Genomic DNA, 14,256 nt, shown 5'->3' with positions numbered 1-14,256 from the left:
TTCATAAGTAAAAGATGAATTCCCAAAAATCAAATTAGAAAATACTTTGAAATGAATAAAAATGAAAACACATAGAAATTTGTGGGATAATCTAAGAATATTTATAGCTGAGATTATTAAACACCAAAGATCTGTCTAAGTCAGTGGCCCAAGTTCTCACCTTTAAGAAGCTGGAAAAAGAAGAGCAAGTAAAACCTGCATTAGAAAGAAGAAAGTGGGCTGGGCGCAGTTGCTGACGCCTGTAATCCCAGCACTTTCAGTGGCCGAGGTGGGCAGATCACAAGGTCAGGAGTTCGAGACCAGCCTCACCAACATGGTGAAACCCCGTCTCTACTAAAAAAATACAAAAATTAGCTGGGCATGGTCACGCGCACCTGTAATCCCAGCTACTTCGGAGTCTGAGGCAGGAGAATTGCTTGAACTGGGAGGCAGAGGTTGCAGTGAGCTGAGATCGCACCATTGCACCCCAGCCTGGGTAACAGAGCAAATCTCCATCTCAAAAAAGAAGAAAGTGAAAGTTGGGTGGTGTGGCACCCCTATGCCTGAAGTCTTAGCTACTTGGGTGACTGAGGCAGGGAAAGGACTGCTTAAGCCAAGGAGTTTGAGGCCAGTCTGAGCACCTTGGCAATACCGATCTCAAAACAATAACAACAACAACAAGACAAAAAGAAAAATGAAAATTAGCCCAGAATAGCCAAACTTATTTCTAAGCTGAAAGGGAGAAATCACTTTACCTGACTTCAGTTATGCTACAGAGCTATAATAACCAAAACAGTATGGTACTAGCACAAAAATAGACACATAGACCAGTGGAACAAGAGAGAGAGCCCAGAAACAAATCCACACACCTACAGTGAACTTATTTTTGACAAAGGTCCCAAGAGCATAAAATCTCTTCAATAAATAGTGCTGGGAATACTTGATATTCATATGCAAAAGAAAAACTAGACCCCTATCTCTCAGCACATACAAAAACTGAAATTAAAATGGATGAAAGGCTTAAATCTAAGATCTCAAAAGTATGAAACTACTATAAGAGAACGTTGGGAAAATTCTCCCGGATATTGGTCTGGACAAAAATTTATGAGCAATACCCCACAGGCACAGGCAGCCAAACAAATATAGATAAATGTGATCAAATCAAGTAAAAAAGCTTCGCACAGCAAAGTATACAATCAATAAACTGAAGAGACAGCCCACAGAATGGGAGAAAATATTTGCAAACTACGCATCTAACAAAGTATTCATAACCAGAATATATAAATTCAAACCACTCTATAGGTAAAAGTCTAATAATCCGTTCTAAAAATGGGCGAAAGACTGAAGAGGTATTTCTTAAAAGAAGATGCTACAAATGGCAACAGGCAAAGGTACTCAACATCACTGATTATCAGAGGAATGCGAATCAAAACTACAATGAGATATCATCTCACCCCAGGTAAAATGGTTTATGCCCAAAAGACAAGCAGTAACAAGGCTGAGTGTGGTGGCTCACTCCTGTAATCCTGTCACTTTGGGAGTCTGAGGCAGGCGAATTGCCTGAGCCCAGGAGTTCGAGACCAGCCTTGGCAACACGGTGAAACCCTGTCTTTACCAAAAATACAAAAATTAGCCAGTCTCATAACCCTGTCTCAAATAAATCAATTAATTAATATTTTTTAAGAAAAACAGTACATGAGAAAAATCACCTAGTTGTCTAAGTAGATTAAGGGAACATGTTTGACAAAATTTGACATCCATTCATGATTTTTAAAAAAAGCTCTTAGAAACTAGAATAGAATTTGCTCAATCCATTACAGAGTGTTTGCAGAAAAACCTACAGCTAACCTAATACTTAATGGTGAAAGACTGAATGCTTCCTCCCTAAGATTGGGGAAAAGTTATAGATGTCCACTACTTCTATTCAGCATTGTAGGGAAGTCTTAATATCTTACTCAGAGATAATACGACTTGCAGAAAATTCCCAAGGAATTTGTTTAAAAGTTGCTGGAACTTAATAAATGAGTTTAACAATACAATTTCTGTGTGTTTAAGCTCAACATATAAAAATCATTGTATTTCTATATACAGTGAACAATTAGAAACTGAAATGTAGCCAGGTGTGGTGGCTCACACCTGTAATACTAACACTTTGGGAGACAGAAGTGTGTGGATCGCTTGAGCCCAGAAGTTCCAGACCAGTCTAGGCGACATGGCAAAACCCCATCTCTACAAAAATTACAAAAATTAGCCGGGCATGGTGGCACATGCTTGTACCCTCAGCTACTTGAAAGGCTGAGACAGGAGAATTGCTTGAACCCGGGAAGTGGAGGTTGCAGTGAACCGAGATCATGCCACTGCACTCCAGCCTGGGTGAAAGCAAGACCTTGTCTCAAAAAAAAAATTAATTAATTGAAATATAAATAATACTATTTACAGTTGTATTAAAAGCCGTTAAAGTCTTAATGATAAATTTAGAAAAACATGTACAGGATCTGTATAATAAAAAGTACAGTGGCCGGGCGCAGTGGCTCACAGTAATCCCAGCAGTTTGGGAGGCCGAGGTAGACGGATCATTTGAGGTCAGGAGTTCAAGACCAGCCTGGCCAAACGGTGAAACCCTGTCTCTAGTAAAAATACAAAAAAAAAGTACAGTGTAGGCCCAGTGGCTCATACCTGTAGTCCTGACAACATGGAGTACTGAGGCAGGAAGATCATTTGGGGCCAGGAGATTCAGACCAGTGTGGGTAACATAGTGAGACCCTGTCCCTTGGGGGGAAAAAAAAAGAAAAAAGAAAAAAAAAATACACGCACACACACACATATCTATGTACTCACACAAATTAAAATTAAAATTAAATCACAAAAAATTAAAATAAAAAAATACAAAGTCTTTTTGAGAAAAATTGAAGAATAGGAGAGATATGTCAGAGACATTTTTGAAAGACTCATTATTGTTGAGATGTCACCTTTCTCCAGATCACTCTATAGTCAGTGGACTCAATGCAGTTGCAACAGGATTTTAATATAAACTGGCAGACTGATTCTAAAATTTATATAGAGGCCAGGTGTGGTGGCTCACACTTATAATTGCAGCACTTTGGGAGGCCACGCAGGAGGATCACTTGAGCCCAGAAGTTAAAGACCAGCCTGGGCAACATAGACACCCCATCTCTTTTTTTTTTTTAATTATTAAAAAATGAAATTCAGACTGGGTGTAGTGGCTTACGCCTGTAATCTCAGCACTTTGGGATGCCGAAGTGGGCAGATCACCTGAGGTCAGGAGTTCAAAACCAGCCTGGTCAACATGGCAAAACCCTGTCTCTACTAAAAATACAAAATTAGCCGAGCATAAATGTGTGTAATCCCAACTACTCAGGAGGCTGAGGCAGGAGAATTGCTTGAACCCGGGAGGTGGAGGTTGCAGTGAGCAGCAATCATGCCATTGCACTCCAGCCTGGGCAACAAGAGTGAAACTCCCTTAACTTTCAGTTGATTTTTGACAAATGTGACTATTTCAATGGGACAAGGATAGTCTTTTCAACAAATGGTGCCGTAACTACTGGATATCCTTATGGAATAAAAAGATCACTGACCTTGTTTCATACCACATGAAAAATTTAAATCAAAAAAGATCATACACCCCTATGAAATTTTGGAAATAATGAAACTTTTAGAAGAATAGGAAAAAATCTTTAAGACCTTGAGAGGTGGTCAAAGATTTCTTAAATAGTATAGAAAGCAAGGACCATTTAAAAAAATTTGACTTTATCAAACTTTAAGACTTTTGTTTTTCAAAAAACATTATTTAAGGCTAGACTTATGCCTGGTGGCTCATGCCTGTAATCCCAACACTTTGGGAGGCTGAAGCCAGAGGATCATTGAATCAATACTCCGTTTCTATGAAAACAAACAAACAAACAAAAAACACTTAGGGAGGATGTCTCCAGATAATCACTTGAGCCTAGGAGTTGGAAACCAGCCTGGACAACATAGTGAGACCCTGTCTCTAAAAAAAAAAAGAAGAAGTAGAAAAATTATCCAGGTGTCCTGTCTCATGCCTGTAGTCCCGTCTCATGCCTGTAGTCCCAGCTACGTGGGAGGCTGACGTGTGAGAATCCCTTGAGCCTAGGAGGTTGATGCTGCAGTGAGCTGTGATTCTGCTGTTGCACTCCAGCTTGGATAACAGAGCGAAACTCTGTCCCTTTAAAGAACAAACAAACAAGGCTGGTTGTGGTGGCTCATGTCTGTCATCCCAGCACTTCAGAAGGCTGAGGCAGGTGGATCACTTGAGGTCAGGTCAGGAGTTCAAAACCACCCTGGCCAACATGGTGAAACCCCATCTCTGCTAAAAATACAAAAATTAGCCAGGCATGGTGGCAGGCACCTGTAATTTCAGCTCCTCAGGAGGTTAAGGCACAGGAATCCTGTGAACCCCGAGAGGCAGAGGTTGCAGAGAGCCAAGATCACACCACTGTACTCCAGCCTGAGTGACAGAGCGAGACTCCATCTCAGAAAACAAACAAACAGAAAATATTATTTAAGAAAATGAAAATGTAAGCCACAAAGTGAAAGAACCCAATTAAGATAATTGGCAAAATATCTGAATAGAATTTTCTCCAAAGAATGCATATGAATTGCCAATAAGCTCATGAAAATATGCTCAATATCAGGGAAATCCAAATTAAATTTATAAATGAGAACACGCCCACTAGAATGATTAAAATTTAAAAGACTGGATAATACCAAGTCTTGGTAAGGATGTATAGGATCTTTAACTCAGTCATTGATGATGGGACGATAAAATAGAACAATCACTTTGGAAAAATTTCTTGAACATACATTTACTTGATATAGTAATTCTAGGCAGGTGCAGTGGCTCGCACCTGTAATCCCAGGACTTTGGGAGGCCAAGGCAGGCGGATCATTTGAGGTCAGAATTTGAGACCAGCCTGGCCAACATGGTGAAATCCTGTCTGTACTAAAAATACAAAAATTAGCCAAGCATGGTGGCAGGTGCCTGTAGTCCCAGATACTCGGGAGGCTGAGGCAGGAGAATCACTTGAACCCGGAAGGCAGAGGTTGCAGTGAGCCAAGATCACGCCACTGCACTCCAGCCTGAGTGACAGAGCGAGACTCCATCTCAAAAAAAAAAAAGATTTAGGCCGGGCGCGGTGGCTCAAGCCTGTAATCCCAGCACTTTGGGAGGCCGAGACGGGCGGATCACGAGGTCAGGAGATCGAGACCATCCTGGCTAACATGGTGAAACCCCGTCTCTACTAAAAATACAAAAAAACTAGCCGGGCGAGGTGGCGGGCGCCTGTAGTCCCAGCTACTCGGGAGGCTGAGGCAGGAGAATGGCGTCAACCCGGGAGGCGGAGCTTGCAGTGAGCTGAGGTCCGGCCACTGCACTCCAGCCTGGGTGATAGAGCCAGACTCCGTCTCAAAAAAAAAAAAAAAAAAAAAAAAAAAGATTTAGTAATTCTAGTCTTAGGTATTGACCCAAGAGAAATGAAAATATGTTTAAACAAAATGTCATGTGCACACATGTTCATAGGATATTTTTTCTTTATGGCTATAAACTGGAAACAACGCAGATTTCCAGGTGAATGTGTAAAGAAATTATGGTATATTCATTTAATTCAGTTGTAAAAAGAATTATGTGAATAGTAAAAAGGAACAGTAAAAAGAAATGCAGCAATGTGAATGATTCTCAGATTTATGCTGTGTGAATGAAGCTGTCTTTCCATTTATATGAACTTCTAGAAAAGCAAACTTAATATATAATAGGAAGCAGATCAGTTGTTTCTTCTCTGAGGCTGTGGATGACAGGCAATTTATTTTCTTGGAAAGGGCACACAATAACTTTAGGGTGACAGAAATGTTCTATATATTGGTTATCATGATGGCTACATGGTAAATTTTTCAAAACCCAAAAATGTATGTATAAAAAACATGCATTGAACGTTATGTGGTACTTTACCACAATGAAGTTAATTTTGAAAATAGGCCAGGTGCGGTGGCTCAAGCCTGTAATCCCAGCACTTTGGGAGGCCGAGATGGGCGGATCGCGAGGTCAGGAGATTGAGACCATCCTGGCCAACACGGTGAAACCCCGTCTCTACTAAAAAAAAAAAAAAAACACTGAAGTTTATGATTACTAGAATTAAGGTCTAAGATAATGAGATTGAGGCTGGAAGAAAAGGTAATAATAATTTTCAAGTTGTTTTATGTGGTAAGAGCCTTTTTAAGAGTTGTAAGCAGAAGCTGAAACCTAATAAAATTTGTGGAGTTTTTTGTTTTTTGTTTTTAGATGGAGTCTTGCTCTTGTCGCCCAGGCTGGAGTGCAATAGCATGATCTCGGCTCACTGCAACCTCTGCCTCCCAGGTTCAAGCAATTCTCCTGCCTCAGCCTCACAAGTAGCTGGGATTACAGGCGCCTGCCACCAAACCTGGCTAATTTTTGTATTTTTAGTAGAGATGGGGCTTCACCATGTTGGCCAGGCTGGTTTCAAACTCCTGACCTGGTCCACCCACCTCAGCCTCCCAAAGTGCTGGGATTACAGGCTTGAGCCACCTTGCCGGGCCTTTGTGTTTTTTTTAAAGATCACTCAAGCTGCTATCTAAAGAATGAGTTGGAGGATGATGAAAATAGCAGCAGGAGGAACAATGTTTCAGTTGTCTGTTGCTGCATAACAAAGCACCTTGAACTTACTGGCATGAAACAATAATAGTCAGCTGTCATCTCCCAGTTTCTCAGGATTCCCTTCATTTGGTTGTAACTGCATGGTGGTGAGCTAAAGTCATCTCGAAGAATTCCTTATTTTGCCAGGCAGGTGGCTGTAATCCCAACACTTTGGGAAGCTGAGGTGGTTGGATCATTTGAGCTCAGGAGTTTGAGACCAGCCCAGGCAACATGGCAAAACTCCATGTCTACAAAAAATACAAAAAAGTAGCCGGGCATGGTGGTGCATGTCTGTAGTCCCAGCTACTCGGGAGGCTGAGGTGGGAGGTTCACTTGAGCCTGGGAGGTGGTGGTTGCAGTGAGCTGAGATTGTGCCACTAGGCTCCAACCTGGTTAACATAGTCAGACCCTGTCTCAAAAAAAAGGCCGGGCACAGTGACTTACGCCTGTAATCCCAGCACTTTCAGAGGCCGAAGCGGGCGGATCATGAGGTCAGGAGATGGAGACCATTCTGGCTAACACGGTGAAACCCCATCTCTACTAAAAAATACAAAAAAAAGTTAGCAGGGCGTGATGGTGGACGCCTGTAGTCCCAGCTACTTGGGAGGCTGAGGCAGGAGAATGGCGTGAAGCCGGGAGGCGGAGCTTGCAATGAGCCGAGTCCGTGCCACTGCACGCCAGCCTGGGCGACAGAGCGAGACTCCGTCTCAAAAAAAAAAAAAAAAAAAAAGGATTCTTTATTCCAATATCCAGTGGTTGATACTGGTTGTTGGCTATGACCTCAGCAGGATCTTTTGGCCAGTATGTCAACTCATTGCTTGGGCTTCCTTACGGTTTGGAAGTTTGAATCCAAGGGCTTGTGGCGAGGCTGGGGTGGGGTCAGAGGGTGGGGGTAGAGAGAGAGAGAGAGAGAGAGAGACCTTGTCTAACCTAACACTGGAAATCATCACATTCTTCCACTGAATTTGTTTGCTAAGGCAAGTCTTCAGTGACAGCAGAAAGGGACTAGACTACAACTTGAGAGGGAAAGCATCAAGTGATTAATGGACATACTTTAATAGCCCCACAAGGAATTACGCTATTGCTTCACGGCAGGGAGATAACATTATCTTAGTCTTGGTGGCTGCAGTAGAAGAAAGGAAAGTGGACAGGTTTAAGAGTTTAAACTAACAGAAGACAGAATTTTATGATTTGTGGGGAGGGTGAAGGAGCAAGAATAAATGATGTGGCCTGAGCTTGGATAACCAACGTCCTGCCACATGATTGATGGTCAGTATACATAATGTTGAATAGTTAGCTTTATGGTATCATTAACTGATGTTGGGAATCTGGAGGGAGGAGCAAGTTTGAAGGGAGCGAAAATGAAATGAGATGTGAATATGAGTGAGAAACCTGTGAAACATGCAAAAGTAGACAGAAGAAAGGTCTATTCAGAAAATAGAAACTCAGTAGTCATCAATATAGATGATAGTTAAAAGAATTGCTAAAGAGAGAATAGAGAGTGAGACAGGAAAAAAGCATAGACTGGAGAGTTTTTAAAAGCTATAGCATTTAAAGGTTGGAGAAAAGGAAGGGGTTATTTTTCGTTTTGGTAATTTTCAGATAAAACTGAAGATTGGTATGAATATTTAGAAGTCACTTACATACTGATGATAATTGAGACTATGAGAATAAACATGTTCCCACTGGGAAAGTAAGTATAAAAGGTAAATAACAAGTACTCTGTATTGAGGACCTCCACAGTTAAATTTAATGGAGTTGCAAGTAATTGAAAGTTAATCAAAGTATATTATAGAAATAGCATAGGCAGGATTTTAAAGAATTGTGATATCAAATATAGCTGAGGGTCTGAAATTTTTTACTTTTTAAAAATTTTATTATTTTTCTAGAGACAGGGTCTTGCTCTATCATCCAGGCTAGAATGCAATGGCGTGATCATAGCTCACCGCAGCCTCAAACTCCTTGGCTCAAGCAATCCACCCGCTTCAGCCTCCTGAGTAGATAGGACTACGGGTACAGGAAACCACACTGGGCTAATTTTTATTTTTTGTTGAGACAGGGTCTCAGGCTAGTTGCCCAGGCTAGTCTCGAACTCCTGGCTTCAAGTAATCCTTCCACCTCAGCCTCCCAAAATGCTGAGAGTACAGGTGTGAGCCACCATTCCTGGCCTGAAAATGTTTAAATATCAAATTGAGACAAGGGTCTATAGGCCAGAGTTGATGATAAAATAAAAAAAAATGTCTTAAAAATTTAGACAAGGCTATTGGATATTATTTGGAGAAAGTTATTGGTAATTTGAGAAAAAGTTCATAGTCTGATGATACTGGGATCTAGAATGCCTGAGGCTAATAAAGGATTGTCTAGTATAGTTATCACATTTAGAAGTCATATAGATAAGAAATCAATTAATTAACTTTGGAGAAGTGTGACCCATGAATAATAGTAGTAAACTAGGCAGCATGGGAAGTGACTTATTTTGAACTGATTTTTAAATTATTAGTATTTTTTGAGACAGAGTCTCGCTCTGTCGTCCAGATTAGAGTACAGTGACTCACTGCAGCCTCGATCTCCCAGGCTCAAGCAATCTTCCCAACTTAGCCTCATAAATAGCTGGAATTATAGGTGTGAGCCAGCATGCCTGGCTAATTTTTTTCTATTGTTTGCAGAGACAGCTTCTTGCTATGTTCCCTAGGTTGATCTCAAATTCCTTAGTTCAGGAATTCCTCCTGCCTTGGCTTCCCAGAATACTGGGATTACAGACATGAGCCACCATGCCCAACCTTTATCCAACATTTAACTTTTAAGTCCCTTAGCTTAACTGTTCCTTAATATTTTTAAATTTATTTTTTATTTTTGACCTTCATTTTTGAAGAATTAAATGTTTTTTCTTTCTACTCCTTACTTCAAAGTGAGAGTTGTTCTTTTTTAATTTACATATTATTAGAGAAATATAGGCCAATTTTGGTTTTATCTTGTTGTAATAACCTTTTTCAGGAAAGTAAACCATCAATTTACCTATGATGTATAATCTTGCTATGGAAAATAGAGCAGTACTCCCTTTTACCTGTGTAAAAACTTATTTAAATAGCTAGCTGTGTCCAATTTTGCCTATGTGTGATTTATTGTCTCTTTCAGTAAACGGAGTTCCCTCTCGAAGTCCAAGATTAGTTGCTTCTGGGGATGACTCTGTGGATAGTCTGCTGCAGCGGATGGTACAAAATGAGGACCAAGAGCCCATGGAGAAAAGGATTGATGCTGTGATTGCAACTGCCTCTGCACCACCTTCTTCCAGTCCAGGCCGTAGCCACAGCAAGGACCGAACCCTGGGAAAACCAGACAGCCTTTTAGTGCCTGCAGTTGCAAGTGACTCTTGCAATAATAGCATCTCACTCCTCTCTGAAAAGTTGACAAGCAGCTGTTCCCCGCATCATATCAAGAGAAGTGTGGTGGAAGCTATGCAACGCCAAGCTCGGAAAATGTGCAATTACAACAAAATCTTGGCCACAAAGAAAAACCTAGACCATGTCAATAAAATTTTAAAAGCCAAAAAACTTCAAAGGCAGGCCAGGACAGGGAATAACTTTGTGAAACGTAGGCCAGGTCGACCTCGGAAATGTCCCCTTCAGGCTGTCGTATCAATGCAAGCATTCCAGGCTGCTCAATTTGTCAACCCAGAATTGAACAGAGGCGAGGAAGGAGCAGCGTTGCACCTCAGTCCTGATACAGTTACAGATGTAATTGAGGCTGTTGTTCAGAGTGTAAACCTGAACCCAGAACATAAAAAGGGGTTGAAGAGAAAAGGTTGGCTATTGGAGGAACAGACCAGAAAAAAGCAGAAGCCATTACCAGAGGAAGAAGAGCAAGAGAATAATAAAAGGTAATTCCTCATTTAACATATTATCTGAGTAGAGGAAACTAGCTTGGAACAACTATAATGTAACTCTATAGCTGAATTACTAATTTCATCTTATAACCTTTCACTTTTTACTAAATGAGACCATTTCTTTTCAAAAATTGTTCTTATATATTGCTTTTACAAGTTATAATTAAGAACCAAAAAGGCTAGGTGCAGTGGCTCACACCTGTAATCCCAGCGCTTTGAGAGGCTGAGGTGGATGGATCACTTGAGGTGAGGAGTTTAAGACCAGCCTGGCTGACATGATAAACCCTGTCTCTACTAAAAATATAAAATTTAGCTAGATGTGGCAGTGCATGCCTGTAATCCCAGCTACTCAGGAGGCTGAGAAGGGAGAATTGCTTGAATCCAGGAGACTGCAGTGAGCCAAAATTGCACCACTGCACACCAGCCTGGGCGCGGAGTGAGACCCTGTCTCAAAAACAAACAGAAAAGAAGCAAAGGGCAAATAACAATCCACTCTGAACCCACTCACTTTACAGACAAAGGAAATCAAGGCCCAGAAACATTGTATATTTTATCCAATATAGAGACGTGTGAGCTCTGTGATCATTTTATGTGCATATCACATTTTGCTTATCCATTCATCCATTGATGGATACCTGGGGTGTTTCCATGCTGTAACACTGCTATGACAGTGGGTATACAAATACCTCTTTCAGACCCTGCTTTAACCTTGGGTATATTCTCAGAAGTGGAACTGCTGGATCATATGACATTTCTATTTTTAATTTTTTAAGGAACTGTCATACTGTTTTCCACAAGGGCTATATCATTTTACATGCACAAAGATTTCAGTTACAATGCACAAGGATTTCGGTTACTTTATATCCTCACTAACACTTGCTATTTTCAATTTTTTTTTATAGCAGCCATCCAAATGAGTGTGAAATGGGTATCTCATTGTAGTTTTAATTTGCTGTTCCCTAATGATTAGTGACAAACATATTTTCTTTTCTTTTTTTTTTTTTTTTGAGACGAGTCTCGCTCTGTCGCCCAGGCTGGGGTGCAGTGGCCGGATCTCAGCTCACTGCAAGCTCCGCCTCCCGGGTTCACGCCATTCTCCTGCCTCAGCCTCCCGAGTAGCTGGGACTACAGGCGCCCACCACCACGCCCGGCTGATTTTTGTATTTTTGGTAGAGATGGGGTTTCACCGTGTTAGCCAGGATGGTCTTGATCTCCTGACCTCGTGATCTGCCCGTCTCAGCCTCCCAAAGTGCTGGGATTACAGGCGTGAGCCACAGCGCCCGGCCTGGCAAACATATTTTCATACGCTTATCGGCCATTTGTGTATCTTTAGAGAAATGTCTACTCAATCGCTTTTTCAATTTTTGATTGGGTTTTTTGGTGGTGTTGAAAAAGTTTTAGCAGTTCTCAATATATTCTGGATATTAGTCTCTTATCAGGCTTATAAGCAAATATTTTCTCCCATTCTGTGGATTGCCTTTTTACTTTGTTTATGCTGTCTTTTGACATACAAAATTTTCTGATATCTATGAAGTCCAATTGTCTGTTTTATCTATAAAGCTATGGTAATCAAAACTGTATGATAGTAGCATAAAGAGAGACATATAGACCAATGAAGTAGAATAGAGAGCCCAGAAATAAAACCTTGCATACATGGTCAGATGATTTTTGACAAAGGTGCCAAAACCATTGAGTGGGGGAAAGGACAGACTTTTTAACAAATCATGCTGGGAAAACTGGATATCTGCATGCAAAAGAATGAAGTTGTAGTCTTACTGTAAACCATATTCAAAATTTAACTCAAAATGGATCAAAGATATAAATGTAAAATCTAAAACTATAAACTCTTGGCCAGGCGCGGTGGCTCACTCCTGTAATCCCAGCACTTTGGGAGGCCAAGACGGGCGGATCACGAGGTCAGGAGTTCGAGACCAGCCTAACCAACATAGTGAAACATGTCTCTACTAAAAAGAAAAAAATTAGCCAGGCGTGGTGGTGTGCACATATAAGCCCAGCTACTTGGGAGGGTGAGGCAGGAGAATTGCTTGAACCCAGGAGGCGGAGGTTGTGGTGAGCCAAGATTACACCACTGCACTCCAGCCTGGGCGACAGAGCAAGACTCCTTCTCAAAAAAAAACAAAAAACAAAAAACAAAACAAAACAAAAAAGGCTGGGCACAGTGGCTCACGTCTATAATCCCAGCATTTGGGAGGCTGAGGCGGGCGGATCACCTGAGGGTCAGGAGTTCGAGACCACCCTGATCAACATGGAGAAACCCCTTCTCTATTAAAAATACAAAATTAGCTGGGTGTGGTGGCACATGCCTGTAATCCCAGCTACTCAGGAGGCTGAGGCAGGTGAGAACCCCTTGAACTGGGGAGGTAGAGGTTGCAGTGAGCCGAGATTGCGCCATCACACTCCAGCCTGGGCAACAAGAGTGAAACTTTGTTTCAAAATAAATAAATAAAAATAAAACTGTAAACTCTTAGGAGAAAATATAGGGCAAAAGCTTCACAGCATGGAATTTGGCCGTGATTTCTTAGATGTAATAACAAAGGCACAGGCAATAAACCATTTTTATTTTTATTTATTTATTTTTTTTCGAGACGAATTTTCACTCTGTCACCCAGCCTGGAATGCAATGGCATAATTCCCACTCACTGCAACCTCCACCTCCCGGGTTCAAGTGATTCTCCTGCTTCAGCCTTTTGAGTAGCTGGGATTACAGGCACGCGCCACCATGCCTGGCTAATTTTTGTATTTTTAGTAGAGATGAGGTTTCACCATATTGGCCAGGTTAGCCTCGAACTCCTGACCTCGGGTGATCCACCCGTCTCAGCCTCCCAAAGTGCTGGGATTACAGATGTGAACCACCACACCTGGCCCATATTTAGTATTTTTTAATGAACCAATTCAATGTTCATCATTTATAAATGACTTTTCTTAATGTGGCATGTTCACTCTTGCTCATATTCTCTATCATCTGTCCTGGTGAATCCTGGATAGAGAAGTTTTTTTTTTTTCCATCCACCTATATAAAAATAATTGCTGTTTTCTAGAGAATATATTTTTTAATTTCAGGAGCAATACATTCTGGTAATAAATAATTTAATGAAACTAGTAGCTTACTGATTTAAAAGTAAAAGTCTCTTTTCACGTGCTCTCCCTTCCTCTTATCCCATTTTTCTCTCCATGGATAATGCTATTAACAGTACATTGTGTATTCTTTAATGCTGACAGCTTGTCATCAGAACATACAGAATTACGTTATACCATGGTAGGAATATATTATAATTTATGTAATTACGCTGTTGTGATTGACTAGATCTTGCTTTTTTATATTTAGCTCTTTATGTCGCTTATGTAATACTGAGTATTAGCTATGAGTTAGAGGTTTAATTTTCTTTCAATACTATTCATTAGTTTAGCCATTCCCAACTTATTTGGAATGATACACTTATCATATACTAAGTTTTTGTTGTTGTTGCTGTTGTTGTTTTTGAGATGGAGTCACCCAGGCTGGAATGCAGTGGCGCAGTCTCAGCTCACTGCAACCTCTACCTCCTGGGTTCAAGTGATTCTCATGCCTCCGCCACCCAAGTAGCTGGGATTACAAGCATGAGCCACCATGCCCAACTAATTTTTGTGTTTTTAGTACAGACGAGGTTTCCTCATGGTGGCCAGGCTGGTCTCGAACTCCTGACCTCAA

At 41.0% G+C, this 14,256-nt stretch overlaps 1 protein-coding gene across 14 annotated transcripts in view; it reads left to right on the top strand.

Annotated features, from left to right (window-relative positions):
* ASH1L (ASH1 like histone lysine methyltransferase) overlaps positions 1-14,256 on the top strand; it is a 231,662-nt gene that overhangs the window by 119,568 nt on the left and 97,838 nt on the right. For all 14 annotated transcript variants that reach the window (XM_017947692.2, XM_031658272.1, XM_031658333.1 and 11 more), the window contains one exon: positions 9,800-10,541. In XM_017947692.2, the coding sequence (XP_017803181.1) occupies positions 9,800-10,541 (742 nt within the window). The remainder of the gene's footprint in view (positions 1-9,799; positions 10,542-14,256) is intronic.

Source organism: Papio anubis, chromosome 1 (assembly GCF_008728515.1).
Source record: "Papio anubis isolate 15944 chromosome 1, Panubis1.0, whole genome shotgun sequence".
Lineage (NCBI taxonomy): Eukaryota > Metazoa > Chordata > Mammalia > Primates > Cercopithecidae > Papio > Papio anubis.
Note: the sequence above shows the minus strand (reverse complement) of the source record. Positions and strands in the feature narration are given on the sequence as shown.